Source organism: Salmo trutta, unplaced genomic scaffold (genome assembly GCF_901001165.1).
Source record: "Salmo trutta unplaced genomic scaffold, fSalTru1.1, whole genome shotgun sequence".
Lineage (NCBI taxonomy): Eukaryota > Metazoa > Chordata > Actinopteri > Salmoniformes > Salmonidae > Salmo > Salmo trutta.
Genome location: NW_021822673.1, coordinates 456,972 through 478,328, shown reverse-complemented (window position 1 = coordinate 478,328; position 21,357 = coordinate 456,972). Strand labels below are relative to the sequence as shown.

The window sequence follows — 21,357 nt, the reverse complement described above, 5'->3', positions numbered from 1 at the left end:
GTTAGTGGTTAACAGGGGGGCTAAACTAGAGAGGTGTTAGTGATTAACAGGGGGGCTAAACTAGAGAGGTGTTTGTCATTAACAGGGGGGCTAAACTAGAGAGGTGTTAGTGATTAACAGGGGGGCTAAACTAGAGAGGTGTTAGTGGTTAACAGGGGGGCTAAACTAGAGAGGTGTTTGTCATTAACAGGGGGGCTAAACTAGAGAGGTGTTTGTCATTAACAGGGGGGCTAAACTAGAGAGGTGTTAGTGATTAACAGGGTGGCTAAACTAGAGAGGTGTTTGTCATTAACAGGGGGGCTAAACTAGAGAGGTGTTAGTGGTTAACAGGGGGGGCTAAACTAGAGAGGTGTTAGTGGTTAACAGGGGGGGCTAAACTAGAGAGGTGTTAGTCATTAACAGGGGGGCTAAACTAGAGAGGTGTTAGTGGTTAACAGGGGGGCTAAACTAGAGAGGTGTTAGTGGTTAACAGGGGGGCTAAACTAGAGAGGTGTTAGTGGTTAACAGGGGGGCTAAACTAGAGAGGTGTTAGTGGTTAACAGGGGGCTAAACTAGAGAGGTGTTAGTGGTTAACAGGGGGGCTAAACTAGAGAGGTGTTAGTCATTAACAGGGGGGCTAAACTAGAGAGGTGTTAGTCATTAACAGGGGGGCTAAACTAGAGAGGTGTTAGTGGTTAACAGGGGGGCTAAACTAGAGAGTTGTTAGTGGTTAACAGGGGGGGTTAAACTAGAGAGGTGTTAGTGGTTAACAGGGGGCTAAACTAGAGAGGTGTTAGTCATTAACAGGGGGGCTAAACTAGAGAGGTGTTAGTGATTAACAGGGGGGCTAAACTAGAGAGGTGTTAGTCATTAACAGGGGGGCTAAACTAGAGAGGTGTTGGTGATTAACAGGGGGGCTAAACTAGAGAGGTGTTAGTGGTTAACAGGGGGGCTAAACTAGAGAGGTGTTAGTGGTTAACAGGGGGGCTAAACTAGAGAGGTGTTAGTGGTTAACAGGGGGGCTAAACTAGAGAGGTGTTAGTGGTTAACAGGGGGCTAAACTAGAGAGGTGTTAGTGATTAACAGGGGGGCTAAACTAGAGAGGTGTTAGTCATTAACAGGGGGGTTAAACTAGAGAGGTGTTAGTGATTAACAGGGGGGCTAAACTAGAGAGGTGTTAGTGGTTAACAGGGGGGCTAAACTAGAGAGGTGTTAGTGATTAACAGGGGGCTAAACTAGAGAGGTGTTAGTGATTAACAGGGGGGTTAAACTAGAGAGGTGTTAGTCATTAACAGGGGGGTTAAACTAGAGAGGTGTTAGTGATTAACAGGGGGGCTAAACTAGAGAGGTGTTAGTGATTAACAGGGGGGCTAAACTAGAGAGGTGTTAGTGGTTAAAGGGGGGCTAAACTAGAGAGGTGTTAGTGGTTAACAGGGGGGCTAACTAGAGAGGTGTTAGTGATTAACAAGGGCCAAACTAGAGAGGTGTTAGTGATAAACAGGGGGGCTAAACTAGAGAGGTGTTAGCGGTTAACAGGGGGCTAAACTAGAGAGGTGTTAGTGGTTAACAGGGGGCTAAACTAGAGAGGTGTTAGTGATTAACAGGGGGGCTAAACTAGAGAGGTGTTAGTCATTAACAGGGGGGCTAAACTAGAGAGGTGTTAGTGATTAACAGGGGGGGCTAAACTAGAGAGGTGTTTGTAATTAACAGGGGGGCTAAACTAGAGAGGTGTTAGTGGTTAACAGGGGGGCTAAACTAGAGAGGTGTTAGTGATTAACAGGGGGGCTAAACTAGAGAGGTGTTTGTCATTAACAGGGGGGCTAAACTAGAGAGGTGTTAGTGATTAACAGGGGGGCTAAACTAGAGAGGTGTTAGTGATTAACAGGGGGGCTAAACTAGAGAGGTGTTTGTCATTAACAGGGGGGCTAAACTAGAGAGGTGTTAGTGGTTAACAGGGGGGGCTAAACTAGAGAGGTGTTAGTGGTTAACAGGGGGGGCTAAACTAGAGAGGTGTTAGTCATTAACAGGGGGGCTAAACTAGAGAGGTGTTAGTGGTTAACAGGGGGGCTAAACTAGAGAGGTGTTAGTGGTTAACAGGGGGGCTAAACTAGAGAGGTGTTAGTGGTTAACAGGGGGGCTAAACTAGAGAGGTGTTAGTGGTTAACAGGGGGCTAAACTAGAGAGGTGTTAGTGGTTAACAGGGGGGCTAAACTAGAGAGGTGTTAGTCATTAACAGGGGGGCTAAACTAGAGAGGTGTTAGTCATTAACAGGGGGGCTAAACTAGAGAGGTGTTAGTGGTTAACAGGGGGGCTAAACTAGAGAGTTGTTAGTGGTTAACAGGGGGGGCTAAACTAGAGAGGTGTTAGTGGTTAACAGGGGGGCTAAACTAGAGAGGTGTTAGTGATTAACAGGGGGGCTAAACTAGAGAGGTGTTAGTGATTAACAGGGGGCTAAACTAGAGAGGTGTTAGTGGTAACAGGGGGGCTAAACTAGAGAGGTGTTAGTGGTTAACAGGGGGGGCTAAACTAGAGAGGTGTTAGTGGTTAACAGGGGGGCTAAACTAGAGAGGTGTTAGTGATTAACAGGGGGGGGCTAAACTAGAGAGGTGTTAGTGATTAACAGGGGGGCTAAACTAGAGAGGTGTTAGTGATTAACAGGGGGGCTAAACTAGAGAGGTGTTAGTCATTAACAGGGGGGCTAAACTAGAGAGGTGTTAGTGGTTAACAGGGGGGCTAAACTAGAGAGGTGTTAGTGGTTAACAGGGGGGGCTAAACTAGAGAGGTGTTAGTGGTTAACAGGGGGGGCTAAACTAGAGAGGTGTTAGTGATTAACAGGGGGGGCTAAACTAGAGAGGTGTTAGTGATTAACAGGGGGGCTAAACTAGAGAGGTGTTAGTGATTAACAGGGGGGCTAAACTAGAGAGGTGTTAGTGATTAACAGGGGGGCTAAACTAGAGAGGTGTTAGTGGTTAACAGGGGGCTAAACTAGAGAGGTGTTAGTGATTAACAGGGGGGCTAAACTAGAGAGGTGTTAGTGATTAACAGGGGGGCTAAACTAGAGAGGTGTTAGTGGTTAACAGGGGGGGCTAAACCAGAGAGGTGTTAGTGATTAACAGGGGGGCTAAACTAGAGAGGTGTTAGTCATTAACAGGGGGGCTAAACTAGAGAGGTGTTAGTGATTAACAGGGGGGCTAAACTAGAGAGGTGTTAGTGATTAACAGGGGGGCTAAACTAGAGAGGTGTTAGTGACTAACAGGGGGCTAAACTAGAGAGGTGTTAGTGATTAAAAGGGGGGCTAAACTAGAGAGGTGTTAGTGATTAACAGGGGGGCTAAACTAGAGAGGTGTTAGTGAATAACAGGGGGGCTAAACTAGAGAGGTGTTGGTTATTAACAGGGGGGCTAAACTAGAGAGGTGTTAGTGATTAACAGGGGGGCTAAACTAGAGAGGTGTTAGTGATTAACAGGGGGGCTAAACTAGAGAGGTGTTAGTCATTAACAGGGGGGCTAAACTAGAGAGGTGTTAGTGATTAACAGGGGGGCTAAACTAGAGAGGTGTTAGTGATTAACAGGGGGGCTAAACTAGAGAGGTGTTAGTGACTAACAGGGGGCTAAACTAGAGAGGTGTTAGTGATTAACAGGGGGGCTAAACTAGAGAGGTGTTAGTGGTTAACAGGGGGGCTAAACCAGAGAGGTGTTAGTGATTAACAGGGGGGCTAAACTAGAGAGGTGTTAGTCATTAACAGGGGGGCTAAACTAGAGAGGTGTTAGTGATTAACAGGGGGGCTAAACTAGAGAGGTGTTAGTGATTAACAGGGGGGCTAAACTAGAGAGGTGTTAGTGACTAACAGGGGGCTAAACTAGAGAGGTATTAGTGATTAAAAGGGGGGCTAAACTAGAGAGGTGTTAGTGAATAACAGGGGGGCTAAACTAGAGAGGTGTTAGTGAATAACAGGGGGGCTAAACTAGAGAGGTGTTGGTTATTAACAGGGGGGCTAAACTAGAGAGGTGTTAGTGATTAACAGGGGGGCTAAACTAGAGAGGTGTTAGTGATTAACAGGGGGGCTAAACTAGAGAGGTGTTAGTGATTAACAGGGGGGCTAAACTAGAGAGGTGTTAGTGAGACAAAGGAAGATCCCCCAAGGGGTCCAGAACTAGGTCTTGTGTTTACAAACATTTGTGTAGAGTCTGAATGGTTTGAGCTCCAAGCCAGTAAACACAGAGACGGTCAGGAATCACACACACATAACCCTCTGTGATGATCACAATCCACTGTAGAGTCGTTAAAAAGGTCCTGGGTTCTTCCACGTAGAAGGTCATTGGAGATCTCAGGTCATAGTGTCTATAATACTGTAATAAGCTCATATAGTCGCTGTCACAAACTCCAAACAGTGGTGACTGACTAGTTGGATAATCATTCCACACTGACCAGACAATTCATGTACATGGAGCATTCAGATGAATGAAAAGGGTGATTTTAGCTTGGGGTCTCAGGACTGATCGGGGTTAAAGTACCAGTCCTGTCTGCTACAGGTTCACTGTACTGCTTGTTTCTGTCTGTGCATGGCTTCTATCCCACCTCCCAGCCTGAACACCCCCATCCTGAACACCTCCACCCTGAACACCCCCCACCCTGAACACCTCCACCCTGAACACCCCCCACCCTGAACACCCCCACCCTGAACACCCCCACCCTGAACACCCCCACCTCCACCCTGAACACCTTCACCCTGAACACCTCCACCCTGAACACCCCCACCCTGAACACCCCCCACCCTGAACACCCCTACCCTGAACACCCCCACCCTGAACACCCCGACCCTGAACACCTTCACCCTGAACACCCCCCACCCTGAACACCCCCACCCTGAACACCCCCATCCTGCACACCTCCACCCTGAACACTCCCACCCTGAACACCTCCACCCTGAACACCCCCACCTCCACCCTGAACACCTCCACCCTGAACACCCCCACCCTGAACACCCCCACCCCACCCTGAACACCTCCCACCCTGAACAGCTCCACCCTGAACACCTCCACCCTGAACACCCCCACCCTGAACACCCCCACCCTGAACACCTCCACCCTGAACACCTTCCACCCTGAACACCTCCACCCTGAACACCTCCCACCCTAAACACCCCCACCCTGAACACCCCCCCACCCTGAACACTTCCACCCTGAACACCCCCCACCCTGAACACCTCCCACCCTGAACACCTCCACCCTGAACACCTCCACCCTGAACACCCCCACCCTGAACACCTCCACCCTGAACACCCCCACCCTGAACACCCCCATCCTGAACACCCCCCACCCTGAACACCTCCACCCTGAACACCCCCCACCCTGAACACCTCCACCCTGAACACCCCCCACCCTGAACACCTCCACCCTGAACACCTCCCACCCTGAACACCCCCCACCCTGAACACCTCCACCCTGAACACCTCCACCCTGAACACCTCCCACCCTGAACACCTCCCACCCTGAACACCCCCACCCTGAACCCCCCCACCCTGAACACCCCCACCCTAAACACCCCCACCCTGAACACTTCCACCCTGAACACTTCCACCCTGAACACCCCCCACTGTGAACACCCCCCACCCTGAACACCCCCACCCTGAACACCTCCCACCCTGAACACCCCCCACCCTGAACACCCCCACCCTGAACACCCCCCACCCTGAACACCTCCACCCTGAACACCCCCACCCTGAACACCCCCACCCTGAACACCTCCACCCTGAACACCCCCACCCTGAACACCTCCACCCTGAACACCCCACCCCACCCTGAACACCCCCACCCTGAACACCTCCCACCCTGAACACCCCCCACCCTGAACACCTCCACCCTGAACACCCCCACCCTGAACACCCCCCACCCTGAACACCTCCACCCTGAACACCTCCCACCCTGAACACCCCACCCTGAACACCCCCACCCTGAACACCTCCATCCTGAACACCTCCACCCTGAACACCTCCACCCTGAACACCCCCACCTTGAACACCTCCCACTCTGAACACCTCCACCCTGAACACCTCCACCCCACCCTGAACACCTCCACCCTGAACACCCCCACCCTGAACACCTCCCACCCTGAACACCCCCACCCCACCCCCCCCCCTCCCAGCCCTTTTTACTTTGAAGTAAATAAGGAGTTTTCTGGAAGGCAGGGAGAACTGGTAACTAGCTGTATCTCTGTACATCATTAGAGACTCTGTGGAGAGAGAGGAGACAGGGAGAACTGGTAACTAGCTGTATCTCTGTACATCATTAGAGACTCTGTGGAGAGAGAGGAGACAGGGAGAACTGGTAACTAGCTGTATCTCTGTACATCATTAGAGACTCTGTGGAGAGAGAGGAGACAGGGAGAACTGGTAACTAGCTGTATCTCTGTACATCATTAGAGACTCTGTGGAGAGAGAGGAGACAGGGAGAACTGGTAACTAGCTGTATCTCTATACATCATTAGAGACTCTGTGGTGAGAGAGGAGACAGGGAGAACTGGTAACTAGCTGTATCTCTGTACATCATTAGAGACTCTGTGGAGAGAGAGGAGACAGGGAGAACTGGTAACTAGCTGTATCTCTGTACATCATTAGAGACTCTGGAGAGAGAGGAGACAGGGAGAACTGGTAACTAGCTGTATCTCTGTACATCATTAGAGACTCTGTGGAGAGAGAGGAGACAGGGAGAACTGGTAACTAGCTGTATCTCTGTACATCATTAGAGACTCTGTGGAGAGAGAGGAGACAGGGAGAACTGGTAACTAGCTGTATCTCTGTACATCATTAGAGACTCTGTGGAGAGAGAGGAGACAGGGAGAACTGGTAACTAGCTGTATCTCTGTATATCATTAGGGACTCGGTGGAGAGAGAGGAGACAGGTTGGAGCTTCCGGGTCAGGCCTGTGCTCTCTCCTAACCCCTTCCTCCTCTACTCTCCCTCCCTCCTACCGCTCCCTCTCTCCTCCTAGCTCCCTCCCTCCCTCTCCCTCATCAGCTCCTTCCTCCCTCCCTCCCCCACCCTCTGGAATGAAAGGGGTTGGATGGTTCACACAGGGTGCTGGTGGTGTAGGGCTCTGAGGTAAAACAGCCAGAGAGAGAGAGAGAGAGAGAGAGAGAGAGAGAGAGAGAGAGAGAGAGAGAGAGAGAGAGAAAGAGAGAGCGAGAGACAGAGAGCGAGAGAGAGAAAGAGAGAGAGAGAAAGCAAGAGAGAGAGAGCGAGCGAGCGAGAGAGAGAGAGAGAGACAGAGAGAGAGAGACAGAGACAGACAGAGAGAGAGAGCGAGACAGAGAGAGACAGAGAGAGAGAGGCAGAGACAGAGAGAGAGAGAGAGAGAGAGAGAGAGAGAGAGAGTGTTCTCAGTGACATGTGATGGAGCTACTTGGCTCCATCACAGCACTGGCAGAGCAGCTCAAAACCAACACACACACACACACACACACACACACACACACACACACACACACACACACACACACACACACACACCCCCGTACCCTGTTCCCACAAAGCAGCAAATCAGGGTCCAGTTATGCATTCACACCAGCGAACAGAGGGAGGGAGGGGGGACGGAGGGAGGGAGGAAGGGAGGTGTGTGGATTGCTGGAGTGTGAGGGTAAAAATTAGAGAGGAGAAGGAGGGGGACTGTCTGTACTGTAGTGTACTTCACAGGGTTTTTAAAATTCTTTAATCACTGATAAACTATTTGTCATTTGTTCACTGATCTAAGAGTTCCTCCCAGTTAAGCTGTACAATACCTCATTATGTGCTGGGAGTTAACTGTCCGTAACAGTCTTTAAAACAGAACGGGGTGAAGGTGAACTACAATCACTACAGTCAGCTAAAGGGGGCTTGTCTACAAAACATTTTGGGGGGGGGTCAAATTGTTAAGCAGAAACACGTTGCGGTGCTTGTGTGAAAATGAAAGTCGTTGGATTTAGTACTCCCATCAGGCTCTATGTCTGAAAATCCTGTGTTGCTCGGGGCCTTAGTACAGGACTGTGTGTGTCTAATGCTGCAGTTCACAACCCCACTGATGTCTACACAGCCTCACTAAAAACAACAGTCCAACCAACTAACTACATATCTACCTGTCTCTTCATTCAAACTACATATCTACCTGTCTCTTCATTCAAACTACATATCTACCTGTCTCCTCATTCAAACTACATATCTACCTGTCTCTTCATTCAAACTACATATCTACCTGTCTCCTCATTCAAACTACATATCTACCTGTCTCCTCATTCAAACTACATATCTACCTGTCTCCTCATTCAAACTACATATCTACCTGTCTCTTCATTCAAACTACATAACTACCTGTCTCCTCATTCAAACTACATATCTACCTGTCTCTTCATTCAAACTACATATCTACCTGTCACTTCATTCAAACTACATATCTACCTGTCTCCTCATTCAAACTACATATCTACCTGTCTCTTCATTCAAACTACATATCTACCTGTCTCTTCATTCAAACTACATATCTACCTGTCACTTCATTCAAACTACATATCTACCTGTCTCCTCATTCAAACTACATATCTACCTGTCTCCTCATTCAAACTACATATCTACCTGTCTCTTCATTCAAACTACATATCTACCTGTCTCCTCATTCAAACTACATATCTACCTGTCACTTCATTCAAACTACATATCTACCTGTCTCCTCATTCAAACTACATATCTACCTGTCTCCTCATTCAAACTACATATCTACCTGTCTCCTCATTCAAACTACATATCTACCTGTCACTTCATTCAAACTACATATCTACCTGTCTCCTCATTCAAACTACATATCTACCTGTCACTTCACTCAAACTACATATCTACCTGTCTCCTCATTCAAACTACATATCTACCTGTCACTTCATTCAAACTACATATCTACCTGTCTCCTCATTCAAACTACATATCTACCTGTCTCTTCATTCAAACTACATATCTACCTGTCTCCTCATTCAAACTACATATCTACCTGTCACTTCATTCAAACTACATATCTACCTGTCTCCTCATTCAAACTACATATCTACCTGTCTCTTCATTCAAACTACATATCTACCTGTCTCCTCATTCAAACTACATATCTACCTGTCTCTTCATTCAAACTACATATCTACCTGTCTCCTCATTCAAACTACATATCTACCTGTCTCTTCATTCAAACTACATATCAATGACTTCATTTGGAGGAGAAAAGGAAAATGCAGTAACCAGGCAGATAGGTTCATCTTGGGTGTTCCCTTGCTTCTTCCCCATGGGGGGGAACTCTCTTCATAACACAACACACCCCTGGATAAACATTTATCTAACGTTTCCAAAGCGACTCAAACCCAAGTCTGTCGGACAGTCATTGCGGTTTGTTTTGACTAACAAAAGCTGACCGTACACAAAGACAGACTACACCAAATGACATCTCCACCTGGGAGGGGATTTACAGTGTGTGTGTGTGTGTGTGTGTGTGTGTGGCAGGGATAGAAGTGGAGAAGACAGGGAGATTCCTCACAAAGCACATGATCATTTGTGATGGCTCTAACATCTCCTCACACACTCAGGGTCTTAGCTAGTCTCCAGGCCATCGCCCCACCACACACACACACACACACACACACACACACACACACACACACACACACACACACACACACACACACAGGCAAATACCTACAGTACTGTAACCCCTCACTCACCCCAAATACCTTCAGTACTGTAACCCCTCACTCACCCCAAATACCTTCAGTACTGTAACCCCTCACTCACCCCAAATACCTTCAGTACAGTACTGTAACCCCTGACTCACCCAAATACCTTCAGTACAGTAACCCCTCACTCACCCCAAATACCTTCAGTACTGTAACCCCTCACTCACCCCAAATACCTTCAGTACTGTAACCCCTCACTCACCCCAAATACCTTCAGTACAGTACTGTAACCCCTCACTCACCCAAATACCTTCAGTACTGTAACCCCTCACTCACCCCAAATACCTTCAGTACAGTACTGTAACCCCTCACTCACCCCAAATACCTTCAGTACTGTAACCCCTCACTCACCCCAAATACCTTCAGTACAGTACTGCTTATCTTTCCTGATGGCTTCTCTGTTCTCTCCTGCACTCCACAACAAGCCAACAAAACACCAAGGTTCACCTTTGCATCGATCCTGACTAGTCTCCCAGTCCCTGCCGCTGAAAAACATCCCCACAGCATGATGCTGCCACCACCATGCTTCACCGTAGGGATGGTGTCAAGTTTCTTTCAGACGTGACACTTGGCATTCAGGCCAAAGAGTTCAATCTTGGTTTCATCAGACCAGAGAATCTTGTTTCTCATGGTCTGAGAGTCCTTTAGGTGCCTTTTGGCAAACGCCAAGCGGGCTGTCATGTGCCTTTTACTGAGGAGTGGCTTCCAGCTGGCCACTCTAGCATAAAGGCCTGATTGGTGGAGTGCTGCAGAGATGGTTGTCCTTCTGGAAGGTTCCCCCATCTCCTCAAAGGAACTCTGGAGCTCTGTCAGAGTGACCATCGGGTTCTTGGTCACCTCCCTGACCAGGGCCCTTCTCCCCCGATTGCTCAGTTTGGCCGGGCGGCCAGCTCTAGGAAGAGTCTTGGTGGTTCCAAACTTCTTTAATTTAAGAATGATGGAGGCCACTGTGTTCTTGGGGACCTTCAATGATGCAGAAATTTGTTGGTGTCCTTCCCCAGATCTGTGCCTCGACACAATCCTGTCTCGGAGCTCTACAGACAATTCCTTCGACCTCATGGCTTGGTTTTTGCTCTGACATGTACTGTCAACTGTGGGGACCTTATATATATAGGTGTGTGCCTTTCCAAATCATGTCCAATCAATATAATTTACCACAGGTGGACTCCAATCAAGTTATAGAAACATCTGAAGGATGATCAATGGAAACAGGATGCACCTGAGCTCAATTTACAGTCTCATAGCAAAGGGTCTGAATACTTATGTAAATAAGGTGTTTTTATTTATTATTTTTTATATACATTTGCTTTCTAAAAACCTGTTTTCACTTCGTCATTATGGGGATCTGTGATGTCATTATGGGGTATTGTGATGTCATTATGGGGTATTGTGATGTCATTATGGGGTATTGTGATGTCATTATGGGGTATTGTGTGTAGATTGATGAGGAAAAACATTAATTTAATCAATTTTAGAATATGGCTGTAATGTAACAAAATGTGGAAAAAGTCAAGGGGTCTGGAATACTTTTCCAAATGCACTGTACGTGTGCTTATGTGTAGGTTTAGTTGCCTAGACTGAGAGGTCCTTGTGTACAATAGGGATGCATCCCAAAATAGCACCCTATTCCCTTAATAGTGCACTACTTTTGACCAGGGCCCTATGGGGGAATAGGGTGCCATTTGGGACGTGACCTAGGTGAGACAAGGATTGGAAGCAACAACATACATGATAAGAGCTGTGATGACTAGAGGACAACTGTTCTCAGTGCTGATGGGTGGACAGACAGACGACAGACAGACATGACAGACATGATAGACAGACATGATAGACAGACAGACAGACGACAGACAGACAGACAGACAGACAGACAGACAGACAGACAGACAGACAGACAGACAGGCAGGCAGGCAGGCAGACAGACAGACAGACAGACAGACAGACAGACAGACAGACAGACAGACAGACAGACAGACAGACAGACAGACAGACAGACAGACAGACAGACAGACAGGCAGGCAGGCAGGCAGGCAGGCAGACAGACAGACAGACAGACAGACAGACAGACAGACAGACAGACAGACAGACAGACAGACAGGCAGGCAGGCAGACAGACAGACAGACAGACAGACAGACAGACAGACAGACAGACAGACAGACAGACAGACAGACAGACAGACAGACAGACAGACAGACAGACAGACAGACAGACAGACAGACAGGCAGGCAGACAGACAGGCAGACAGACAGGCAGGCAGACAGACAGGCAGACAGACAGACAGACAGACAGACAGACAGACAGACAGACAGACAGACAGACAGACAGACAGGTGGTGGCGGGGGTATTAGGATACAACCCACTGGGCATAGATGTCAATTCAACGTCTATTCCGTGTTAGTTTAACGTCATTTCATTGAAATCATGTGGAAACAACGTTGATTCAACCAGGCGTGTACCCAGTGAGAATCCTTCATGTCACATACCTGAGCTGGCTTTTGGACCACCTGCTTTGGCTGCAAAGAGGAAAGAGAGAGAGAGAAGTAGGTTAAAATTCAGCGTGGATCAATGATTTCAAGAGAACATCATACCTGCCTGTTTAATACACTTGGAAAGTGGAGACGTCATAGAAAGACTGCTGTTTTTGGAGACGGAGTCGCGTTTGCTAGCGAAGAGATTTGCGGTGATTTATTAACAAACAATAAGTGAATTGTTTCGTTTCATTTAGACAAGTTGCTTAGCCTAGCTAGCTAAAACGGATTAAAGTTGGTTAGAAACCCTTTAAACTATTTTGCTAGCAACCATAATGCTGCCGTAGGAGGAGGAGGAGCAGAAGGAGGTGGAGGAAGAGGAGGGGGGATGAATAACAAAGCTCAGATTGTGTCTCCTAGGACAGGAAGTATCTGTAAGACCAGGACTGGACAGGAAGTATCTATAAGACCAGGACTGGATAGGAAGTATCTGTAAGACCAGGACTGGACAGGAAGTATCTGCAAGACCAGGACTGGACAGGAAGTATCTGTAAGACCATGGCTGGACAGGAAGTATCTGTAAGCCCGGGACTGGACAGGAAGTATCTGTAAGACCAGGACTGGACAGGAAGTATCTGCAAGACCAGGACTGGACAGGAAGTATCTGTAAGACCGGGACTGCACAGGAAGTATCTGTAAGCAAAGCGCACACACACACACACACACACACACACACACACACACACACACACACACACACACACACACACACACACACACACACACACATTCCATGCCCCCCTGGATGGGGATGGTTGTGAACAGCTGGTGAGTTCTGTGCCAGCTCTGTGCTGGATGCCAGCGGACGGTGTATGTATATGTGTGTGTGTGTGTGTCTAATAGTAACACAGTAAACGTCAACACCGGATGGGGTCGGGACCGAGGCACTCCAACACTGGCCATAAAGGAACATTGGAAAGACGATGCATCCACATTCTAATGGAACTGGAACTACACTAACAGGATACACCCCCGGGACCCTATTCCCTATGTAGTGCACTACTTTTGTTGTGCACATTATAGGGAATAGGGTGCAGTGTGGGAAGCAAGCCATAGGATACACATATTATCAAAATCAAATCAAATTTATTTATATAGCCCTTCGTACATCAGCTGAAATCTCAAAGTGCTGTACAGAAACCCAGCCTAAAACCCCAAACAGCAAGCATTGCATGTGAAAGAAGCACGGTGGCTGGGAAAAACTCCCTAGGAAAAACTCCTGAGAAAGGCCAAAAACCTAGGAAGAAACCTAGAGAGGAACCAGGCTATGAGGGGTGGCCAGTCCTCTTCTGGCTGTGCCGGGTGGATATTATAACAGAACATGGTCAAGATGTTAAAATGTTCGTAAATGACCAGCATGGTCAAACAATAATAATCATAGTAATTGTCGAGGGTGCAACAAGCACGTCCGGTGAAACAGGTCAGGGTTCCGTAGCCGCAGGCAGAACAGTTGAAACTGGAGCAGCAGCATGGCCAGGTGGACTGGGGACAGCAAGGAGTCATCATGCCAGGTAGTCCTGAGGCATGGTCCATTATAACAAGCAGACACTGAAATGGCACCCTATTCCCTATATACTGCACTACTTTTGACCAGAGCAGGTGTGTCACAAATTCCACCCTATTCCCTATATAGTGCACTTTTTTATTTATTTGTTTATTTAACCTGTATTTAACTAGGCAAGGCAGTTAAGAACAAATTCTTATTTACAATGGCGGCCAAACCCTAACGACGCTGGGCCAAAGACTCCCAATCACGGCCGGTTGTGATACAGCCTGGAATTGAACCAGGGTCTGTAGTGACGCCTCTAGCACTGAGATGCAGTTCTTTAGACCGTTGCTTTTGACCAGAGCTGTTGTGTCCAGATTCCACCCTATTCCCTATATAGTGCAGTACTTTTGACCAGAGCTGTTGTGTCCAGATTCCACCCTATTCCCTATAAAGTGCAGTACTTCTGACCAGAGCTGTTGTGTCCAGATTCCACCCTATTCCCTATATAGTGCACTACTTCTGACCAGAGCATCAAGTGGATCTGTCTAAATCGTCTGGCTTCTTTAGAGAGGTTATAACGTCAGACAAATGAATTCATTTAATACCTAGATGGTGATGCTTGCCATCCGCCCCAGCCTCTGTTAACTATAAAACCCTTTAAAATACGTCACAGGAAACAACCCACTCACTGATGCTGCTGCAGCAACAATAAACTGACCTTTCAACAAAAACACTTTACAATCCAGATATTCAGACTTCATCTTTCAGTCACTGGCTGCTGCCTCCAAAATGGCAGCCTGATCCGTTTCTAGTGCACTCCTTTTGACCAGGGCCTATGGGGAAATAGGACACCATTTACCACTGAATATTCCTGCAGGTTCTTTAACAACAGCAGCACAAAGCTCAGTCTGAAGGACGACGTGACGACGGAAAACTTTCCAACTGTATTTATTAAAACGTGACGCAAACTTTTACAGAGTTGCTTGACAGAACACAAAGATCAGATGATTCATTGACTGGGTAGAATAACGGACTTTTCAGTACAGGGTTAGTTTAGGTTTGAGTCATATCATTAAATCAACTTAGAAAACAGTTCACAACAACAACATTCATTATCTATAGGAGGTAGTTATACCCTGCCTTCCAAAGTTAAAGGTACGACCTTCATTCTCCATCATAGTGCATCTAGGATGAAACATTCCACAATATGCCAGTTGTAACCATATTCCTTTAAGCACAGAAGTCTCTCTCTCTCCCTCTCTCTCCCTCTCTCTCCCCCTCTCCCCTCTCCCCTCTCCCCGTCTGTCTGTCTGTCTGTCTGTCTGTCTGTCTGTCTGTCTGTCTGTCTGTCTGTCTGTCTGTCTGTCTGTCTGTCTGTCTGTCTGTCTGTCTGTCTGTCTGTCTGTCTCTGTGAAGCCCCGTCTTCATCCTCTCTCCCTTCAGCCCAAATCGGAGCCCCTCTCCTTTTATCACAAAGGGGAAATCACAGCATTGTCTTTCACAAGGCCTGGTCTTTGAAGTAGTCTCAGCCTGACACTCACCATGAATCATGCTTAGACAGCCAGCCAGCCAGCCAGCCAGCATGCCTCCCAGCCAGCCAGCCTCCCAGCACGCCAGCCAGCCAGCCAGCCTGCCAGCCAGCCAGCCTGCCAGCCAGACAGACAGTCAGGCAGAAAGACACCACACAGTGTGTGGTGGAGCAACACAGTAACCTAAAGGTATGATGCTCAGTTCCCTCATTCATAGGTAACTATTCTCTCATTCATAGGTAACTATTCTCTCATTCATAGGTAACTATTCTCTCTCTCATTCATAGGTAACTATTCTCTCATTCATAGGTAACTATTCCCTCATTCATAGGTAACTATTCTCTCTCTCATTCATAGGTAACTATTCTCTCATTCATAGGTAACTATTCTCTCATTCATAGGTAACTATTCTCTCATTCATAGGTAACTATTCTCTCATTCATAGGTAACTATTCCCTCATTCATAGGTAACTATTCCCTCATTCATAGGTAACTATTCTCTCTCTCATTCATAGGTAACTATTCTCTCATTCATAGGTAACTATTCTCTAACTATTCCCTCATTCATAGGTAACTATTCTCTCATTCATAGGTAACTATTCTCTCTCTCATTCATAGGTAACTATTCTCTCATTCATAGGTAACTATTCTCTCATTCATAGGTAACTATTCCCTCATTCATAGGTAACTATTCCCTCATTCATAGGTAACTATTCTCTCATTCATAGGTAACTATTCTCTCTCTCATTCATAGGTAACTATTCTCTCATTCATAGGTAACTATTCCCTCATTCATAGGTAACTATTCTCTCATTCATAGGTAACTATTCTCTCATTCATAGGTAACTATTCCCTCATTCATAGGTAACTATTCCCTCATTCATAGGTAACTATTCTCTCATTCATAGGTAACTATTCTCTCATTCATAGGTAACTATTCTCTCATTCATAGGTAACTATTCTCTCATTCATAGGTAACTATTCCCTCATTCATAGGTAACTATTCCCTCATTCATAGGTAACTATTCCCTCATTCATAGGTAACTATTCCCTCATTCATAGGTAACTATTCCCTCATTCATAGGTAACTATTCTCTCATTCATAGGTAACTATTCCCTCATTCATAGGTAACTATTCCCTCATTCATAGGTAACTATTCTCTCATTCATAGGTAACTATTCTCTCTCTCATTCATAGGTAACTATTCTCTCATTCATAGGTAACTATTCTCTCATTCATAGGTAACTATTCTCTCATTCATAGGTAACTATTCTCTCATTCATAGGTAACTATTCTCTCATTCATAGGTAACTATTCTCTCATTCATAGGTAACTATTCTCTCATTCATAGGTAACTATTCTCTCATTCATAGGTAACTATTCTCTCATTCATAGGTAACTATTCTCTCATTCATAGGTAACTATTCCCTCATTCATAGGTAACTATTCTCTCATTCATAGGTAACTATTCTCTCATTCATAGGTAACTATTCTCTCTCATTCATAGGTAACTATTCTCTCTCTCATTCATAGGTAACTATTCCCTCATTCATAGGTAACTATTCTCTCATTCATAGGTAACTATTCTCTCTCTCATTCATAGGTAACTATTCTCTCATTCATAGGTAACTATTCCCTCATTCATAGGTAACTATTCTCTCATTCATAGGTAACTATTCTCTGTCTCATTCATAGGTAACTATTCTCTCATTCATAGGTAACTATTCTCTCATTCATAGGTAACTATTCTCTCATTCATAGGTAACTATTCTCTCATTCATAGGTAACTATTCCCTCATTCATAGGTAACTATTCTCTCATTCATAGGTAACTATTCTCTCCCTCATTCATAGGTAACTATTCCCTCATTCATAGGTAACTATTCTCTCATTCATAGGTAACTATTCTCTCTCTCATTCATAGGTAACTATTCCCTCATTCATAGGTAACTATTCTCTCATTCATAGGTAACTATTCCCTCATTCATAGGTAACTATTCTCTCATTCATAGGTAACTATTCCCTCATTCATAGGTAACTATTCCCTCATTCATAGGTAACTATTCTCTCATTCATAGGTAACTATTCTCTCTCTCATTCATAGGTAACTATTCTCTCTCTCATTCATAGGTAACTATTCTCTCATTCATAGGTAACTATTCTCTCATTCATAGGTAACTATTCTCTCATTCATAGGTAACTATTCCCTCATTCATAGGTAACTATTCTCTCATTCATAGGTAACTATTCCCTCATTCATAGGTAACTATTCTCTCATTCATAGGTAACTATTCTCTCTCTCATTCATAGGTAACTATTCCCTCATTCATAGGTAACTATTCTCTCATTCATAGGTAACTATTCCCTCATTCATAGGTAACTATTCTCTCTCTCATTCATAGGTAACTATTCTCTCATTCATAGGTAACTATTCTCTCATTCATAGGTAACTATTCTCTCTCTCATTCATAGGTAACTATTCCCTCATTCATAGGTAACTATTCCCTCATTCATAGGTAACTATTCTCTCTCTCATTCATAGGTAACTATTCCCTCATTCATAGGTAACTATTCTCTCATTCATAGGTAACTATTCTCTCATTCATAGGTAACTATTCTCTCATTCATAGGTAACTATTCCCTCATTCATAGGTAACTATTCTCTCATTCATAGGTAACTATTCTCTCATTCATAGGTAACTATTCTCTCATTCATAGGTAACTATTCTCTCATTCATAGGTAACTATTCTCTCATTCATAGGTAACTATTCCCTCATTCATAGGTAACTATTCTCTCATTCATAGGTAACTATTCCCTCATTCATAGGTAACTATTCTCTCATTCATAGGTAACTATTCTCCTCATTCATAGGTAACTATTTCTTCATTCATAGGTAACTATTCTCTCATCATAGGTAACTATTCCCTCATTCATAGGTAACTATTCTCATTCATAGGTAACTATTCCCTCTCATTCATAGGTAACTATTCCCTCATTCATAGGTAACTATTCCCTCATTCATAGGTAACTATTCCCTCTCTCATTCATAGGTAACTATTCTCTCTCTCATTCATAGGTAACTATTCTCTCTCTCATTCATAGGTAACTATTCCCTCATTCATAGGTAACTATTCTCTCATTCATAGGTAACTATTCTCTCATTCATAGGTAACTATTCTCTCATTCATAGGTAACTATTCCCTCATTCATAGGTAACTATTCTCTCATTCATAGGTAACTATTCTCTCATTCATAGGTAACTATTCTCTCATTCATAGGTAACTATTCTCTCATTCATAGGTAACTATTCTCTCATTCATAGGTAACTATTCTCTCATTCATAGGTAACTATTCTCTCATTCATAGGTAACTATTCTCTCATTCATAGGTAACTATTCTCTCATTCATAGGTAACTATTCTCTCTCTCATTCATAGGTAACTATTCCCTCATTCATAGGTAACTATTCTCTCATTCATAGGTAACTATTCTCTCATTCATAGGTAACTATTCTCTCATTCATAGGTAACTATTCTCTCATTCATAGGTAACTATTCTCTCATTCATAGGTAACTATTCTCTCATTCATAGGTAACTATTCTCTCATTCATAGGTAACTATTATCTCATTCATAGGTAACTATTCTCTCTCTCAATTCAATTCAAGGGGCTTTATTGGCATGGGAAACATATGTTAACATTGCCAAAGCAAGTGAGGTAGATAATATACAAAAGTGAAATAAACAATAAAAATGAACAGTAAACATTACACTCATAGAAGTTCCAAAAGAATAAAGACATTACTAATGTCATATTATGTATATATACACAGTGTTGTAATGATGTGCAAATAGTTAAAGTTCAAAAGGGAAAATAAATCAACATAAATATGGGTTGTATTTACAATGGTGTTTGTTCTTCACTGGTTGACCTTTTCTTGTGGCAACAGGTCACACATCTTGCTGCTGTGATGGAACACTGTGGTTTTTCACCCAATAGATATGGGAGTTTATCAAAATCGGGTTTGTTTTCAAATTATTTGTGGATCTGTGTAATCTGAGGGAAATATGTGTCTCTAATATGATCATACATTTGGCAGGAGGTTAGGAAGTGCAGCTCAGTTTCCACCTCATTTTGTGGGCAATGTGCACATAGCCTGTCTTCTCTTGAGAGCCAGGTCTGCCTACGGCGGCCTTTCTCAATAGCAAGGCTCTGCTCACTGAGTCTGTACATAGTCAAAGCTTTCCTTAAGTTTGGGTCAGTCACAGTGGTCAGGTATTCTGCCACTGTGTACTCTCTGTTTAGGGCCAAATAGCATTCTAGTTTGCTCTGTTTTTTTGTTAATTCTTTCCAATGTGTCAAGTAATTATCTTTTTGTTTTCTCATGATTTGGTTGGGTCTAATTGTGTTACCGTTCTGGGGCTCTGTGGGGTGTGTTTGTGTTTGTGAACAGGGCCCCAGGACCAGCTTGCTTAGGGGACTCTTCTCCAGGTTCATCTCTCTGTAGGTGATGGCTTTGTTAGAATTTAATGGCTCTTTTCTGGATTTGGATAATTAGTGGGTATCGGCCTAATTCTGCTCTGCATGAATTATTTGGTGTTTTACGTTGTACACAGAGGATATTTTGTCAGATTTCTGCATGCAGAGTCTCAATTTGGTGTTTGTCCCATTTTGTGAATTCTTGGTTGGTGAGCGGACCCCAGACCTCACAATCATAAAGGGAAATGGGTTCTATAACTGATTAAAGTATTTTTAGCCAGATCCTAATTGGTATGTTGAAATTTATGTTCCTTTTGATGGCATAGAAGGCCCTTCTTGCCTTGTCTCTCAGATCGTTCACAGCTTTGTGGAAGTTACCTGTGGCGCTGATGTTTAGGCCAAGGTTTGTATAGTTTTTTTGTGTGCTATAGGGCAACAGTATCTAGATGGAATTTGTATCTGTAGTCCTGGTGACTGGACCTTTTTGGAACACCATTATTTTGGTCTTACTGAGATTTACTGTCAGGGCCCAGGTCTGGCAGAATCTGTGCAGAAGATCTAGGTGCTGCTGTAGGCCCTGCTTGGTTGGGGACAGAAGCATCAGATCATCAGCAAACAGTAGACATTTGACTTCAGATTCTAGTAGGGTGAGGCCGGGTGCTGCAGACCTTTCTAGTGCCCTCGCCAATTGGTTGACATATATGTTGGTGGGTGGGGCTCCAGCTGCATCCCTGTCTCACCGCACGGCCCTGTCTCACCCCACGGCCCTGTCTCACCCCACGGCCCTGTCTCACCCCACGGCCCTGTCTCACCCCACGGCCCTGTGGAATGAAATGTGTTTGTTTTTTGCCATTTTTAACTGTCAACTTGTTGTTTGCGTACATGGATTTTATAATGTCGTATGTTTTTCCCCCAACACCTCTTTCAATCAATTTGTATTGCAAACCTTCATGGCAAATTGAGTCAAAAGCTTTTTTTTTTTTAAATCAACAAAGCCTGAGAAGACTTTGCCTTTGTTTTGGTTTGTTTGTTTTGTCAATTAGGGTGTGCAGGGTGAATACGTGGTCTGTCGTACGGTAATTTGGTAAAATGCCAATTTGCTCAGTACATTGTTTTCACTGAGGAAATGTATGAGTCTGATGTTAATGATAATGCAGAGGATTTTCCCAAGGTTGCTGTTGACCCATATCCCACGGTAGTTATTGGGGTCAAATTTGTCTCCACTTTTGTGGATTGGTGGTGATCAGTCCTTGGTTCTAAATATTGGAGAAGATACCAGAGCTAAGGAGTTTAAGTATAGCCAATTGGAATTCAAGTCTGTATATTTTATCATTTCATTTAGGATACCATCAACACCACAGCCTTTTTGGGGTTGGAGGGTTTGTATTTTGTCCTGTAGTTCATTCAGTGTAATTGGAGAATCCAGTGGGTTCTGGTAGTCTTTTTAATAGTTCATTCTAACATTTGTAATTGATCATGTATATGTTTTTGCTGTTTATTCTTTGTTACAGAGCCAAAAAGATTAGAGAAGTGGTTTATCCATACATCTCTGTTTTGGATAGATAACTCTTCATGTTGTTTCTTTAGAGTTTACCAATTTTCCCAGAAGTGGTTAGAG

General features: G+C 44.7%; 1 protein-coding gene across 2 annotated transcripts in view; it reads right to left on the bottom strand.

Annotated features, from left to right (window-relative positions):
• Positions 1-21,357, bottom strand: part of LOC115183155 (high mobility group protein HMGI-C) — a 133,083-nt gene that overhangs the window by 4,667 nt on the left and 107,059 nt on the right. For both annotated transcript variants that reach the window (XM_029744480.1, XM_029744481.1), the window contains exon 4: positions 12,198-12,227. In XM_029744480.1, the coding sequence (XP_029600340.1) occupies positions 12,198-12,227 (30 nt within the window). The remainder of the gene's footprint in view (positions 1-12,197; positions 12,228-21,357) is intronic.